The following is an 18,582-nucleotide window of genomic DNA, read 5'->3' on the forward strand; positions in this document are numbered from 1 at the left end:
GTGTTGGATTATGCTACACCAGGTTAGTGCTATTGAATTGGAAGATCATTCGATAACATCTTGGCGCTCGCCCACCACTAACCACCGCCATGTGCTGAACCAACATGGGTATGTGGCTGACCGTTCCACCCTAAATGTTTTATTAATGACTGACACTGATATCTGAAATAACTTCACATTAATAGACCTACTTCAATTTCATGGGCAAAGATAAGAAGATAGCAGCTAAAAAAAACGGAAACTCTACCTCTAGATATCATTCATAATGTTCTAAGGAGCTCCGAACTTTTGGAATGTTTGGACTTTATTTGATATGTTTGCATAGTTAAACCATATTCATTTTTGTTTTCTGCTGCAAATATATTGTTGCCCTGTAGTTAATTTTCCATTTAAACATTTAGAAGTCTCTAATGATTGTAGATTTGTAGTTTGGAGTAGTGTCTGTTCTCAAGTGCTATTACATTTATCTAATTTCATTCAAATAATTATTTTTTAGTTTTAGTGTTTATAATAGACTTTGTATTGTAAATCCTTGGGAGGGCGGTGGTCGCCTTACCCTTAATCTATACACCGCTTGATTTTTCAGACCTGTCACCATGTATTGTCCACATGGTCCACAGGTGCTGTACATAGTACTTGTTTTCATGTTTTCCCCTTTGTCAAATGTTTCTTCTCTCTTCTTGCATTCCTCATTATGTCCCTCTTCACTCTATTCCCTTCTTCTCTCTTCTTTGCCATCACCAAATTCCTCCTGTCTTACGAAGACACTCTACCCAGATCCTCCCTAAGCAATGACGACAGTTAATTATGTTTTAGGGACCCATTTTGCTTCAGGGCACCGCCTCAAAATATACTCCATTGATGCCAAAGGCTTAAATATTCCTGAAAAATGGTCACAGGCATTATATTCATTCTATTCAGATCGGGCTTATGTGGTATTCATCCAAGAAACCCACTTCAAATTAGATTCAGCACCCGTTTTGGGGAATAAACATTACCCTCGTGCTTTTTATAATAATAACCCTGCAGGGAAAACAAAGGGCGTTGTGATTTTACAAATCTCGGATTTATCACACCACTCCTTTAACGAGGGCAGAGGTTTCTTGTGAAATGTAAGATTTTTCATCAACAATTTACGTTTATCATTGTCTATGTACCAAACATTAACCAGGCATCCTTTCTAGCAGCAACCCTGAACCATCTCCGACTTTGAATACTTCGGTGGGAGTTCTGAGACATCCGGGTAGTATATATCGCAAGGTAAGGCATACTTTCCATGACTTCCAGCTGGTGGACTCCTGGCATCTTAAACACCCCCAAGACCGAGGCTACACCTTTTATACTCCAAACTAGACTATCTTCTAGTTAGTCACAGACACCATCACTTAATTCGACAGACAGACATCGGACAAATAACCTGGTCAGCCCACACCTCAGTGTCCCTATGCATATTCCTTTTAATTCCCCCAAACAATGAACGTGGAGACTTAACGAGTCCCTTATGTATGACACCTACTGCAGAGACCAAATAGGTGCTTCTATAGAAGATTATATCACTTATAGCGATTCCGCTGAAATGTCTAAAGTTGCAGATATAAATATATATGACAGATTCAGATATAAATATTTTAAATGGGGCAACAATCTTGGCAAAATGTTAGCTCAAGCATTAAGATCCCAACGCGCGGCCTCTTTTATCCAGTCAATGAAAGATACAAAAGGGAGGGAGAGCCACTTGACTGGGGACATAGCATCAGTGTTCCATGCCTACTACTCTGGGCCATATAATATAGTGAGTTCTCCTCATCTGATAGATTCAAATTTAAAATGGGAACAAATTAGAGCTTATCTCAAGAGATGAAATTTCCCTAAACTTTCAGAACTGGATAGGGAGAAGCTAGACCGACCTTTCAGTATAAGGGAACTAAAAGAAGTCATTGCTTCCATACCAACTGGTAAAAGTCCAGGGCCAGATGGATTCACTATTAGCTACTATAAGATGTTCGGCCAGGTTTTAAATCCTCTCCTGCTACGGGCTATGAATAAGATTTCTGATAAGTCAGGTTTTTCCCGATAGTTCCTCGAAGCACACATTACAATCATCCCTAAAGATGGAAAAGACCCCTCCCTGTGCTCCAGTTATCGTCCGATATCCCTATTAAACGTAGATTTAAAAAAATGACGGTAAACCACCTGAAAACCCTCCTACCAGACCTAATATATAGCGACCAAGTAGGTTTTATCCCGGGCCGTGAGACACGAAACAACACCATCAAGATTATTGACTTGATGCACCACATAAAAGGAGGTCATTCTCCTACCCTATTGTTATCCACTGACACTGAGAAGGCCTTTGACAGAGTGGACTGAAAATTCCTACAAGGCGTGCTGGAGCACATAGGACTGGGTCCGATTTGTCTTCATAGATTCCTTTCCCTCTATAAGAACTCAACTGCGCGTATAAAGATTAATGGATCTCTCTCTGACCCATTTTCCATTTACAATGGTACACATCAAGGATGCCCCTTGTTCCGTTGATTTTTGTCCTATATATGGAGGCACTTGCCCGGTCGATTAGAAAAAATCTTGATATTTCTGGGGTAAGGGTGGGGACGATAGAGCACAAATTGGCTCTCTTCGCAGATGACCTATTACCGACGATAACCAATTCTTCAACCTCACTACACAATTTAATGCTTGAATTTGAAAGGTTTGGGACACTGTACAATTTTAAAATCAACTATACAAAAGTTAAATACCTGGGGGTACTGCTATCGTAAGACCTCTCCATCTTATGCAAAATTAATTTTGTCCCATTGATCCCCAAATTTTGAGCAGACTTTAGCTGCTGGTGTTCTCAGAGCTTCTCATGCCTAGGGAGGATAAATATTACCAAAATGAATATTCTTCCAAAGAGCTTATACCTTTTTCAAACCCTCCCAATACATATTCCTCCCCGATTCTTCTTAGATCTACAAAGATTGGTATGCAAATTTGTTTGGGCTGGTAAGCCACCTAGGTTTTGCCATGACATTTTATATAGGTGAAAGACTCAGGGTGGCTTTCAGTTCCCTCACTTTGCTAAATAATATCAGGCGGTACTTCTAAACAGGGTAATGGAGTGGACTAGAACGACACCCTTTTACGCAGTGTATTCATATTGAAGAACATGCAATGGGGGTCTCCATAACTATATTTCTCTGGTTGCCCAAACTCGCACACACTTCACATCCCACAGTTGGGCTCACTATTCAATGCTGGGCCAGACTCCGAACTTTAAAATTGAATTCATCCACGCTATCGTCTCTTATTCCCCTGACTGCCAATCCTGACTTTACACCCGGACTCACACCAAGGGCTTTTGGATCTTGGTACACAGACAAGACGCTTCGGAGTGGCCAGCTGGTGGTTAATGGACAAGTACATGCTTTCTCTCTCTTACAGGACAGACTAGGCCTATCTGCTTCAGAGTTTTGATCATACCTGCAAATTAGACACTATTTACAATCGAGAGATGTTATGGAGGGCGCGAGTAGAGGTCCGACCGGATTTGAGGAGTTGTGCTGCGTCTCCACTGAACCCAAGCATACCATCTGAAAGATATTCCAAATACTCATTGTTAACTTATACTCTAAATTACCTGTTTAAGCCATTACATGGGACAGAGAATTGAGGAGAGAAATCTCATTTTTGGGCCAAAACTTTCAAATACACGATGGCAAGCTCCTCTAGCCTCTCTGTGGTGGAGATGCGATACAAGGTCCTCTCCCGTTGGTACAGATGCCCTTCTCAGCTTAGCAAAATGCACTTGGATGTCTCGGTGTCGTGTTAGAGATGTGGTTCTGGACCAGGAACCACCTTCCACATATGGTGGTCCTGCCCTGTGATAGCGACATTTTGGAGTAAGGTGAAAACTGTTACAGAGAAGATTTTAGGCACCTCAGCCCCAGCTGGACAGGACTTCTGGTTATTTAGTATCTCAAATATACCAATTTCTCAATGGCTTATGGAGGACATATACTTCTCCAGCCACAAGGGTTCACTGAATACGCGACAATATGGCTATGATGGCTTGAATTTAAAGAATCCACGTCTTACCGCTCTCTTATCGACTTGGGTTAACTATTCTCAGTTGAGATCTGAATGTTGATGAATGCTTATCTGAGAGGTCACATTACATGTAAACCCTGTGAACACTATCTCTTTTAACTGGGCTTTATACACCTTGAGGAGTTACCCCTACCCCCTTCCCTATCCACTCTTACCTCCCTTCTTATTAACTTTTCTTCATCTTCTTTTATGTCTATGTCATTACATCTTTATATAATTGTTTTGTATTGTATATTTGTAAAAATCGAAGTTATTTTACTGTGGCTTAGATTATGAATCTTATCTGTCACTCTAAGTTTGAAACATGCCTTACTTGTTACATGTACTTCATGTTTGTACTAATTTTGAAGATTTAATAAAAACAAATTACACAAAAAAAAAATTCTACTAACATACAAAGCCTTCAACAAGAATGCAACGACATACATCTCCTCACTTGTCTCAAAATATCTCCCAACTCGACACCTCCATTCTGCACAAGATCTGTGTCACTCTTCCACTCTCATCACATCCTCCCATTCCCAGTTACAGGACTTTTTTTCAGGCTGCACCCACTTTATGGAATTCTCTCCCTCGCACAATAAGAATTTCCTCTAGTCTTCAAACTGTGAAGCGTTCTCTGAGAACCCACCTCTTCAGATAGGCTTACAATATTCCTCAACCACAATCTTTATCTCACTAGGTTACCCTATCACCACCGTCCACACTGCTAACACAAGACAACAACCCTCTGACCAACATTGCTGTGTGACTGATCATACAGCCCACTCAATACTTTATACCTTTGCATTTTAGCTGGAACCTATGCAATATGATGTAGCATTTACCCTTGTGTATCAAAGTCTCATTGTCCCATAGATTGTAATCTAATATCTCTGTCTGTATGTATTACCCAGTATTGTTTATTGCTTTTTGTTCCCAATTGTAAAGCGCTACGGCATTTGCTGGCACTATATAAATAAATGTTGATGATTATGATGATGATGATGGGTAGAGAAGTGTCTTTTCATCTTGTTAATGACTGTGGCACTCGTCAGTTTATGAAGATCTTGAACCAACCAGAATATGAGTCCACTAAAACAAGGTGCTCTTTCACCATCTACACGAAATGATCTGCAGCAATGATAGACTAAGGGAAGTAAGGTGCCTCAAGGAGAATGGGCGGTTATTTGGCATGATGGGGTCATAGAACATTGCAGGGGGCACAAGCAGAGATAACCCGCTCAATGTCAGCAGCCATACAGAGCCAATACAATGTATTTTTACCCTGTCACAAAGTGGTCTCCCGCTCGGGGTTCCCCGGTGGGCCTGCTGGGCATAAAATCCTTGGAGAGCATATGGGATTACAAGCCAATGACCATGCAGGAGGATAACCTCTGCCTGTAATAACTCTGATTGGTTGCTACAGGCTACATCTCTACTTTTTCAAACCCGCAGCTTGATAAATTTACTTCTTGGCATCATCATAGTTTTTTTATTTAATATAGATATAATCAAACAGATATGGAGCTACTGAACTAGAATGTAATACAAGTAGTTAAAGATAGTGTTGAAGACGTTACCCATCAGAACAGAATTTCTGAAACACTGCTAGAAAAACAACTGTGGCTTATGATTGGTCCTCCCACTCACATACATCAGTCACACACCGTTTCACACATAAAGTGGTTAACAGTACTGATTAGCTGGTTTTTGATTACAGCAAAGACCTGAGAAAAATGGCTGCAACACCAAAGGCTCCGGCTAAGGGGAGGAGCACATAAGTAAAGTTTTATTGTAGGTGGTAGTGTACATTTGTGCATATTTTATCCATCTTATTTACTGTTATGCCAAACTGTGCAAATTATACTATTAACTTTAGATCAGAAGGATTACTGCTGACAGGCATCTTTGCTCTTACTTATTTTGCTGTAGTATGAGAGTTCCATGGTATTTATTTTGTCATGTTTATTTTCACTCAGCTCCCTGCAGACCTGTCCAAGATGCACCTTACTGATAACCCACATGCCCAGGTTACCCACTTGACCTCAAGTCATTCACGATGCAGCATTGCCAGCGACTCTGGAAGCAGCAGTTTGTCAGACATCTACCAGGTAACAAAATTACTTTGAAGGCATGTGTATCTCATACAGAAATAGAATTAGAATGTGCTGCCTGATTTCCCTCCTCCTTTCAAATAACTTAAATAGGAACAAAGATCAGGACGTAATGATCAGCAATGTTTTAAAAGGAATAGCTCACATATATACACTTATATTCACGTGTGAATCATCCCTATTAATCAATCCCTGGGAAGGAGTGCTCTCCTGATCACGTCATTAACACACCTCCAGTCTCGGTGAAGTCAGTGAGGGACATGGCACCCCCATATACAGCCAGAGAGTGACAAAGAGCACATGTGCATCCCAGTGACATTTTCATGTTGTGTTCACTAAAATGCCATCCATGCTTTGCACTCGGGAAGTGCAGATGGTCACCACTGAGTGAGTGGAGGACAGATAGAGATGGGCACCATATGCAGGACGTTATTATCCAATAGGTTGATTAGGCTGCAGTCTAGATTGAAGGATATTTTTGAAGGGGGGGCAAAATGTTTGAGGGTATAAAATTGTGACAGGGAGAGGTATAAACTGAAATTCATTTTCAAATATGAGAAAAAAGTTGTCCTCCAAACTAAAAAAAAATCATGAAAGTAAAATGTATTAAGGATTTAATCTTGACGCATTCCCATGGTAAAGGCTGAAAATAATGAGTCATCTTTGGGTGAGCACTTAAGATAAGCAAGTAGGAGAGACAAGGACAGTGAGTGACGCAGGCAAGTTGACCCTCCTTCCACTGTCATCCTCAGTGGCGCTCGTTTATGCCTCTACTCTGCTGTACAGTTGTGATTATAATGAAAACAAAATGGTCTCAAGGATTGCCATGACCATTTTAAAAAACCAAATAGAGCTGAGTTTTGAAAACATGGGAACATAAATATTGGCGAGGAGAAGCTGGATTTTAAATTAAGGATAAGTTTTTACCTACCACGTATTAGCCTGGCATGGAAGGTGCTACGAGCGTATTAGCCTAGGGCGGACTGATCATGGCCTGAGGCAATAGCCTTTGTGAGAGGATTCACAGCTCTTATTCAAATCTAATAACTCATCTAATAATTAAGTTCTGGCCTGAAGTAAAATGATTGTTACAATATTACAAATAAAAAACATAAATATAATCACATAAATAAATGCAGTTGAATTGATATACAAATACATAACTTCATACAATTATGATAATGCTTAATAAAAATAATGAATACCAATGTCAATTCATAATATGTGTTTGTTTATCTAGTTATATAATACAATGTCATATTTGTTATTGTACTTGTATATTCATCAATATACTCATTATGAAAAAGGAAAAAGAAGAGTGGATCTAAATGAACAAAATTGTTAAGATCCATAAGGGAATATCATGTAATATGTAACAAAAATGTAATGTGTGAATGGGAGTAAAAACTTTTTTCTTTCTGTGTCACAATGGCTAAAAAAAATTATGAAATAGTATTAACTGCTATTGGAGCAATATCTAAAGAAGATGTAAAGACTGAAGGATATACAAAATTCCATACCACCCCATTAATAAGAATCATACAGTGGATCCTACAAAACAAAATAGAAAACTACAAAAATCCAATACATTATTAAATATATAAAGTAACATTTCAAAATTAAGAGCTTCATTTAGATCTTTGGGAGAGGTTGAATCCAAGGTTTTAACCCAACAACTTTCCCTTTTTAAAAGGGCTTATGCTATGTCTCTAACTGCATTAGACTTTGGTCAAGAGGCAATGTCCTTTTAATGAAGGATGCTGTAGTCATAATTGTGTTTCATTTTGAAATGTCTAGGAATAGTTTCAATTTGTCCCTAATTTTAAAGTCTTGCAGTCAGTGGCCATAATAGGTTTGCGTGAGCATCCATTGAAGTTATCTAAGTGTTGCTGCACTATTTTGTTCCCTTTTGTGCATTTCATTTAGGTACATTTGATACCAAATACGATTATAAGGAAAGTAACACTGATATTTAATATCATAATAGAAAGTATTCTAAGCTTTTAATATTTCTTTTACCACACAAGGTTCCATTGCTTTTACTATGTACCATGTTGAACAGCATGTAATGCAACCCCAATTAAAGCATTTTTACAGCACCCAATTATCCAACACTCCAATTGTCCAGGATATGTTATAGGTGTCAAACATATAATGAAGCATACTACACTCTCCAGGTTCCCATCACAGGACAGCCCCTTTCCTGCTCTACAGTGCTGGCAATTACCAGAAAATGAAATAGGCCATCTGGATACAGTAGCCAGTACAAGAAACTCATGCTTCAAGTTGTCAGTATCTGGACCTTAAGTAGACTGGCTGAAGTGTTGCTGCCTGAATATAGAAGTAAAATTGGAGCCTAACATGGAACTGTGTCGGTTACAGAGTAAAGATGTAGCAGTAAATCACCCAGTAATGCCCAGCATAAACAATCAGTGTTCAACATATTTAACGTGTGGTGCTCAGCGTGTATCAACAGATTTCGGTCAGCATGGTGACTTAGTGTTTGGCACTTCTGCCTCACAGCACTGGGGTCATGAGTTTGATTCCCGACCATGGCCTTATCTGTGTGGAGTTTGTATGTTCACCCCGTGGTTTTGTGGGTTTCCTCCAGGCACTTTGGTTTCCTCCCACAATCCAAAAAAACCATACTAGTAGATTAATTGGCTGTTATCAAATTGACCCTAGTGTGTGTGTGTTAGGGAATTTAGACTGTAAGCTCTATGGGGGCAGAGATTGATGTGAGTGCCTTCTCTGTACAGCCCTGCGAATATAGTGGCACTATATAAATAAATGATGATAATTTAACCAAAAATTGCAGAATTAAATTACATTTGGCAACATGTGCTGCTCAACCCATTTACTGACCTGTGTAGTGTAGCATTTGCTCATCTGCACTTGTACCTGTAGATGTAGACAGTTCTTAACAGATCTGATATGACTTCTCATTGTCTTCTGATTGCTTGACATGGCGAAAGCCACTTATAGTAGCAGCATCTTTCCATTACTCCCTCTATGAGATAAATCAGTAGAGTGGTAACATTTTACTGATTACCAGTGGCGATTAGTAGCTGCTGACACTTTAAGTTGAACCAAGCCCATTGCATCACAGTCCTGTAGTAACTTTTGTCACAACATAACTGTGTCATAGGCATACTCTCGTCTACTTAATTATTACTTACGGTTCTCCACACTATAATGAATTGTAATCCAAAGTTAGAGATCATTGAATGTGAGTTTGCAGTGCCTGAGAGAGTCACTGTAGGATAGTGAAGTAAGTGTCCAATTAGCACATTTTCCACCTGGAGTGGCTATGTATTTGGATCTGGATTAGCTTCGTGTTTAGGTTTTGGCAAAACTGCCCTTGTGTGTTTTGGGTTTGGTTTTGGTTTTGGATCTGTATTTTTTTTTATTTTTTTTTTATAAAAATTGCTAAAATATGCTAAAATCACATAATTTTGCTCTTTTTTTGATCCTACATTATTATTAACCTCAATAACACTATTTTCAAATCATTTTCAGTCAATTTTGACCACCTCACAGGTCACATTATTATTTTCATACACTTTCGGACAAATATAGCGACCTGGCTGGATGCTAAGTGACAGAGCAATGACTCAAACACACAACAGTTCCTACTACGTCTAGGACACATTGGCACACAGCAGTGGCAGAAAAGAAAAGTCAGAAGAAAAGTCTGCAAGGCCTAGTATTTGTATTTCAGCTATGACAATTATAAATGGAGTAATGGAGCTCTTCTCTTTGTGTGTAACCTATATAACACCGTAAAATTTGACTGCAAAGTCATAAGAAAAGTCTGCCAGCACTAGTATTTGTATTTATAAGGCGCCACAAAGGATCAGCAGCGCCGTACATGACATATACAGAAAACAGTAACCCATGACACAACATGATACATAAAGAACAAAATATGAAGAACAATAAATGCCACCATTTCTATTTCTGCCCTGTAAAAGGCATAAGCCACACCAAACCATCTGTAACAGGGGAAGGACAAAGTTTTTGTTTCACTGCATAATCACTTTTTCCATAAAGTATCTCTATGCCCTGTCACAAACACGTTCTCAGCTTCTGTGACTTTGGGGGTTTATTATATGGGGTTATCCCACGATTCTAGCACTCAGTCTCTCTCTTACCTATCACACAGTTTATAGACCTGCTGAATCTCACTAAAACAGCACTCTCACACCGCCACACACTTCAGATTTGCCACCACCTATTGAATAAGGGCAATAGGACCCTGATATACTGGCACACAAGGCTTCTGGTTACCCACTGGTTAGTAAGGCCCACACTAGCAATCAAAGGGTAAACTCTTCAACACCTCCAGACTGTTACACAAATGTAAATGCAAGCACACACACTAGGCTTGTTAGTGAAATGTATTAACAACTTACAAACCGGCATTCAAAGAGTTAAATTGGTCGAGCTATATTCTTTTTAACAGGCTAATGGATTCATTAGAGTATCAAGGATACAAATTATTAAATATATAGATTTAATATTCAAAGGTACATGGCATTCAGATCTAAAAACAAATAGATAAACAATTGACATACATAACCAAAACAGATTTAAAAATAAAAGACAAAGTTTCAGAATATATCTTACATGAGTTGTATAATTTGTGCCAAGGGAAATTGGCTTGGAAGAGGGACATCTTATCAATGTGGATTGATTTTCCCAAAAGACTGACAATTTCTTGTAGCTGTTCTCATCTTTTTAAAGACACTTTCACACCTTTTCCCCGCCTCCAGGGGCTGTGCTCTGTGACACTGTTTACAACCACGATTTGCATATTGTCTGATTTAATACCCAATTCTATTATGTGACCGAACTTTTCTGTGGCGTGTCACACAGACCCAATTTTAGTATTAATAGATCCCTTGTGAATTTGCCATTCTTTTGATACCAAACAGGCCTGGGTACAGGATATTAGTTGAGCTTCTTCTCATTTCTTCACTGTGTGGCAGAATGCTTAAGTTGACATATGAGCTGCCTTTCATCATGCTATTCAGGAATATGTGGTTGACCCCTACTTTTATTAATTTTAAGGGGCATATTTGAAAACTGAATTATTTTTGTCTATATAAAATATATCCAGTCATCACATGGTCTCCTTGTGCAAAACAACAGGCTGAACGATTCCTAAAAGTCTATTCAGGTGTCAAAACGTCATCCTAGGCCAGGATAGGGCTCACTCTATGAGGTCTTTGAAGCTGATACAGGTGGCACTGCTATCTTCCAACACCGCAATGTGCAGAGTCACAGAATAAACACACAACAGACCCTCTGACTTCACATTTTACACACTAGTAACTCAATTTATCAATGGATTCATCTGATATACCATATTTACACTGCAGTTATGATTAGGCCTTATTCCCTCCCCCCGCCCGTTATGTTATAGGTTAATCCTTATACCTGTAATTCCTCTATGATCACTGCACATCCAATGTCACACAAATCAGTATTTTAAGGAAGGGAGATGGTGACAAATTAAGGATAGGAGACTGTCTGACAGTTGTTCACAGCATTTTAATTCTAGCATCAAGGCAAATTTAAGGTGTTGAGACATGAGTACCTTATAATTCATTTTTGGCAAGACATCTGAAAAATATTTTGATAGGTTTAACTTAAATAATGGAAAAATTTGTGAATCCAAAACAAGTTAGCTTTCTTTTAATTATGAATTTAATTATGAATTAATGCATTTCACAGATGATCTCAATTGCATATATTATTACCTTTTTAGGTCAATTATTCAGTGGTGCCAAAAATTAGCTTGCTTTTACTAGTGTATTTTTATTCAATATGTTTTTATTGAGTACAGGGGAAACAATGTATGAAGAAGGAAAAACTGAGCATCTAAGTTAGATCACAAAATATATATGCTACATTTTTGGATTTATCATTTTGCGTTATAATCAAACGTCCTTCAAACGCTCACTCAAAACTCACTTTTTCAGGATTGCCTATCCTACCACCTCCTGACCATCTTATTCTTCACCTCCTCTTCGCCTGCCATGTCCATTTTCGCCCAGTTGGTCCTATTGTTTCGCATCACCCCTCCCTCTAGAATGTAAGCTCTGGCGGACAGGGTCCTCTCTGCTTAATATCCCATGTCTGTCCTCTGTCCGACTCTCTTGTATGTCCTGTCATGTCTTTTGCTGCACTCAGTGTGAGTTCCTATATATAGCGTTACTCACACTCATCTGTGCTACTTATGTGTATTACCTTATCTAGTGGTTACTTGCTTCTGTATCCAGCGCTACGGAATCTGTGGTGCTTTACAAATAAATAAATAATAAAATAATTAAGCCATTGTCTTTAAACATAGTTTGGTATATTTCCAGATAGCAGTGACATTAAATATAAACTATGTCAGGATGCTGATGTATACATACATACCCTTGTTTAGCAAAGTATAAATCCAGAAACAAAAACAGGTTGTCATGAAAGCCAGATAATGGGAATGGCCCTGACCTTTGCTCGAGTGACAGTCTACCCACAGAGAGGTGCGGAGTCTAATGGAGAAGAGGTATTCACCAGGGATTTCCACAAGGGAATGGTCTTAGCTGCTGTCAACTGCAGGTCGCCGTCCTCTAGGGGGCGCAGAGCAGATAATATGCGGAACCTCCGAGCCACTGTAAGGCAGAAGGGAGCCAGTAGTGAGGAAATGAACTGCAGTGAGCTGGAGCACTGAGATCCACACAGACGTACAACTTTGGAACTGGACCAGTGATGAGCGATGCTCTGCAGTGAAGCCACAGGTCTAGACTGTGAGGTAGGCTGAACCAATAAGGCGGTGGAGCGATGAGCTGCAGCGAGCAATAGCACTGAGATCCAAACAGGTGTATAACTCTGGAACTGGATGAACGATGCTCTTCAGTGATGATGCTGAGAAGCTATGAGCTGTCCAGCTAATGCTGGGAAGCGATGAGCTGCACAGGTAACGCTGAGAAGTGGAAAGCTGCACCGGTGTAGGCTGACAAGTGGTGAGCTGCACAGGTATAGCTGGAAGCGATGAGCTGCACAGGTAACGCTAAGAAGCGGAGAGCTGCACCGGTGTAGGCTGAGAAGCGGTAAGCTGCACGGGTATAGCTGGAAGCGATGAGCTGCACAGATATAGGCTGAGAAGCGGTGAGCTGCACAGGTACAGCCGAAAACGATGAGCTGCACAGGTAACGCTGTTAAGTGGTAAGCAGTACTAGCCACAATGTCAGGAACAACAAAAGCAGCTGAACGAGAGTCAGAAGAGATGCTTCCAATCAGATAGGGAGACCTGATGATCTGACACCCATTAAACGGAGGAGGGCCCTTATAAAGAGAACTGGCTGCAGATGATCCAATCACTGCTGAGCAGAGGTTTGAAGGTTCCCAGGGTAGAACCTGCGCAGTACACTAGGCAAGATGGCGTCCGATGATAGAGGGACGCCAAGCTGAACAGCAGATAGCGGTAACCAAGGGAAAACAAGGAACACAATGAACCACACGGAACAAAACTGGTGCGATGTGTGATACAGGTTAGGTAGAGGGTAAAAAACCTGGGAAGCTTAAGGATTTGTAAGAAACAAAGAATGGTTGGGAGTGGGGTTGTGGTGTCAGTGTTGAGGGACCAAGCTTAAAGTGGTTTTACCTGTAGCTGAGCTACATCTACTTTGTCTCCAAGAAGGGACCCACAAAGTGTTAGTTTCCACTGGGGGTATTGAGCCCTTTGTTGTAATACAAACTATCCAGTGATTATCCAATATGTAAGACTGCTTGTCATCTGACACACCCCATCAGAACATTCTGTCCTTCTGGTGTCAGGAGTTTTGTCCTAGGATGAGCACTCAAACTTTGTAGGACTGAGTTAGGAGACAAAGGGGGGGGAAAGAGGAACTAGGGGTGGATTGGGTTAAGGATACAAATCAAAAGCAATAATACATATCAAATTGTAGACCTTAGTGATACCTGAGTAACTTACTTGACAACATAAACTGATCCTGGCAGACATCGGAGCAACTGGCAAACCTATGTCCAGGAAGTTGTGGTTGTGGTGGGGGTGTTGGTGGAGGAGTAGGGGCATCAACACTTGAAACCAATCATTAACTACATAGCAAAAAAATGGAATTATGATTATGAGACTACCACTCAATTATACAAACCCGTTGACAGAGTTTATTTATTAAATAGTTCTGGTTTAGCTCAAAGAATAATCCAGATATATTGACAAAGGCTTAGTCTAAGGGTGAGATAAGGATAAGGTGTGGGATGATAAACAGAAAAATCACAAAAGCCAATGCTATCCAAAATCACATTGTCTTTGTGACATCCTAAAGCTGGGTACACACTACTATCGGGCAGATTATCGGGCCTAACAAACAATAAATGTCTGTTTGGCACAATATTGAATTAGTGTGTATGCTGCAACGAAAAACAATCCTCATCTCAAAGCACATGTATCATTTCACTTGATTTTTAAACCAAACTAAAAATCAATCAATGATGGAATTATGTCATTCAAATTCTGCAGTGTGTATGCACTCATGACCGGCAAGGTCCATAGATCTCTATGCAGTATGCAGAGTCACAATCTTTTCAGTCAATGGTTATGACAGATGGAGAGCACAGATCTGAAGGTAAATTGTGTAAAATGTATTTAATGTGTACACATACATTGGCATGTTGATTGTAATTTTTTTTTTAAATGTTGGTAAAATTGTTATGGATATCGCACCAGGAGAAATTTTGTATAGTGTGTACCCAGCCTAACACTGGTCCTCCTTGAATGCTGCTCTTGGAGCTCTTTAATGAAGAAAAACGGAACAGACAATACAAAGAGAAAATGCCCTATAAACGTCAATTAACTCTGAGGAGTCTCTCAGCTACTCTCATATTTTCTCTGCAGTCTCAGGATTCTGTGATGCCTTATTGTTACTTTTAGCGCATTGGATGGTCTGCCATTTCTCTTTTCTGAGGAGATTAAGGAGTGTGTCCACATGAAGGAACAGCTCTTGAAATTCAGGAAATGCTGTATCTGTATATTTAGTCAACAAAGGACTCAGGTTTTTCTGTGCCATAGTGGTAAGGATATAACAGCCCCCAAAGAAAAAGACCTCAGAATTGCAAAGGGAGACCCCAAAAATAAGGGGTGGGGGTGCTGTATGTAGCACCATGGGGCAAATTAAACTTGTGGGAAGAAAGTCCCTTGATAAAAAAGAGATGGGGCAGCCCTGGATCATATCATGTGAGAGACCCCATAGAGAGGGGGACTGTTTTCAATTACAGCTTGGCCAGATAGAGGAGACCCCTGCACCAAGTAAGAGAGGGACAAGGCCCCCTGAGCAGAGGAGTAGGGAAGCTTTCCAAAGCAAGAAGATTACATTAAAGAGTTTGAGCCAGTCACTGCAGAAATCCCAATATTATATGCTGCTGGCAATATCAACTGTCCTCCACCATCCATCACAACTGACCAACCTTTCTCTGTTGGTTGCAGAGCAGGCTTTTGTTTGGAGTATCAGTGCATAGCACAATGTTTTTCTTTAGTATCATGTTCGCTGCTGGAAAAGTATCCTGGACAGATGTTCCCCATATTCAATGGCAGCTGTATGCCAAAATGTGAGCTGTCGGCATGGATGGAAGAAAATACATTTCTCATGGTCTTCTGAAGTCTGCTTCCTACAGCTTGCAAATTGTGCTTTGTAGACAATGGCCAGGATGTACATGGGGATCTCACTGATCTGATTTCTAACATTTGAAGTTTAGAGGTGGTCCGACTCTTCTGACTGTGTCTCTGGTGAAGTTATTTACGGTAACATTCCCCCATAAAATGTTTAAGCAGCCCCTGCCATAGTGGAAGTGTGTACCTAATTGCTTAAGTGGACGACTTTACAGTAGCTCTTCTATCTAATGCTGAGTGAATGGCAATCATATTATTGAAGGGCTCAGTATGGTTAGTGTAGTTGTACCAGGAAAGGTTCAGCTGAACTGCAGATAAAGCATATTTACCAACTTTTTGAGTCTTTACTCCAGGGAAAGGCGACGAGATCGCATCACAATAGCCCCACCTCCTGCCATTCATCGCTATTCATGGCATTTGTGTGATGAGGGCTTAATGACGCAAAATGACTCTTCCAGGAGGACTCATCAAATTTCAAGAGCCTTTTAGACATTCCTGGAGAGTAGGTAAGTATGAAATAAAGAGGAATAGGACTTCCCATTTTTGAGGGAGGTGGGCCTCAGACCTGCTAAATCACATCTAGGTCATGAGTGCAACTTAGCCCATCTGGTTTTCTTCCATTTGAGGAGTACTGAGTTGGAAGCTGCCAAAATTGTTGGTGCACTTAAGAGGCATTAACTTCAGCCCAATAAAAGGTTGAAATAGGCTGGTGCTTAATGCATGGCTCTATTCACTACCCTGCACCTCCTTACCAATGCAGTAGTGCAAGTCCTCTGTCTAACATTCTGGTATAGCATGTGATGCTTTTTATTATTGTATAGTCGGGTCTGTACTGTGATCTCACCTGGCTTACTGGTGATGATCGTCCAGACTGCGGCCAAGGCAAAGTTTCCTCTTCCCATTGAGAGTCTGCACCACTAAATCAGAGTTCCCATCTTCAAAGGTGGATAAGCAGAGCAAGAGTTTTGCAGCTGCCTGAGACACAGTGAGCCGAACCCCAGGCTGCTGGTGGAGGCATATTAGTGGACTGGGTACTTTTTAAGATTTTTTTAAACACCTCTGGGAATTTGAATATGAGTTATGTTGGAATTTCCTGTGATGCTGTCTGCAGTATTTACTTGCATTTACAACATGCATAAGGGTCAATGCAAGACACCCAACCCTGACTGCAAGTGCAGGCAAGGGTTATATCTGCAAGTAATAATCGCATTTGTCACTTTTAAATAGCTTCGGGGGCCTTTTTATGAAATCCAAAACCAATCAGAAAAAGCAGTTTCCACATGAATTAGCATTTTTAAGTAAAATATTAATTTAAGAAGTGCTTAACTCAGGAGATATCAGAGATATCTCCTGCAATAGGCAAATTACTGTATTAGCGACAGTCCCCATAATAATTGGAGATTGAGATCTGGGCAATTTTATCAAGTACTGAAAAACTTATCTTTTGTCCACAATGGTGTTAGCCATTGAATCCTATGAGGAGAGCATTGTGGTAGAGATATTTTCGGATTCCTCACCGCAGCTTACCTGCTTTCCCCTCCTGTCATTCCCACAAATATGTCACTGTACATGTGTGACCTTAGGATCAGAGAGGAGAGACAGACAATGGGACTTTTAAGTGAAGTCATCGCTGAGACAGCCTTCTATCGGACGCGCTGTCCTGGGATCATTTTTTAATCAATGATTCTGTTGCAATGACAGATGATAATTAATTGGGTTAAAACTTGTTAATTACCGTATTTCCCCATGTATAAGATGCACCTTTTTCCCAAAAATGTGGGGTCTAAAAACTGGGTGCGTCTTATAGAGTGGTAAGGGGATCCAGATGGGGGGCAGCATTACAGTGGCAGTGAGGGTGGGGGTAGCAGGGACGATTGCAGGGGCTTGCTAGCGGCGGCTGCACACTGGCATTCCCGGGAAGATCGCAATGTTGAAACCTCCAGATGGTCAAATCCTGGTAGTAGTTTTCATATATATCTCTAGGCAAAAGAACCTCCACATCCGCCGTGTTTCAACCTCCACATGAGGTCTTTCTCAAGGATAAGGTTCACCTGCTATTCCCCTTCCTTATATATTGAGTCCATGTTCTTAATTATGGGGTCAAAGTTCATATAATGTTGTATATAATTTTTCTAAACATAATTCCCTTATATCACATTATACCAACATAAAAAATATATATACACATTTAACAATAAAAACAAGTGTGTTTTATTTACATACATTGGTATAAGGGTACTGCTGTCTGCCCAAATCCCATTGGTATACTGTTCCTGGCATAATGAGTTCGAATAACAAGCATGGCCGTAGCATCTGTGTGCGGCTTGTGGCACTTATTTATTAATGAAAGGAACACAAGAGGAACTTTGACCAAACCAGCCTATGTTTTGTTTTTGCAAGGGTTAGTATTAGGATAGTATTTAGCTAATAAGGAAAGTAATGGTTTGTTTTCATGTAACACACAAACACTTGTTAGCTTGATTTTTACTCTGTTGTTAAAACCATACTTACCTACTTTCTTCAGCTCCCTTCCGGGAGCCAGCAAGTAGAGGGGGGCGTGAGGGGGCGGGGCGGCCGAAATCGCGTCATTTGACATCATGACGCAAATTGCGTCATTTGACAGTTGGGGGCGGGGCCAAACGCTGCGGTTTCGGATCTAATTCTGCCCACTTCACTAGGAAGTGGGGCACTTCC

General features: G+C 40.3%; 1 protein-coding gene across 4 annotated transcripts in view; it reads left to right on the forward strand.

The window, feature by feature from the left end:
* LOC142152769 (rap guanine nucleotide exchange factor 6-like) overlaps positions 1-18,582 on the forward strand; it is a 536,756-nt gene that overhangs the window by 21,003 nt on the left and 497,171 nt on the right. For all 4 annotated transcript variants that reach the window (XM_075209755.1, XM_075209754.1, XM_075209756.1 and 1 more), the window contains exon 2: positions 6,072-6,203. In XM_075209755.1, coding sequence (XP_075065856.1) covers positions 6,072-6,203 — 132 coding nt within the window. The remainder of the gene's footprint in view (positions 1-6,071; positions 6,204-18,582) is intronic.

This window comes from Mixophyes fleayi, chromosome 4 (genome assembly GCF_038048845.1).
Source record: "Mixophyes fleayi isolate aMixFle1 chromosome 4, aMixFle1.hap1, whole genome shotgun sequence".
Taxonomy (NCBI): Eukaryota; Metazoa; Chordata; class Amphibia; order Anura; family Limnodynastidae; genus Mixophyes; species Mixophyes fleayi.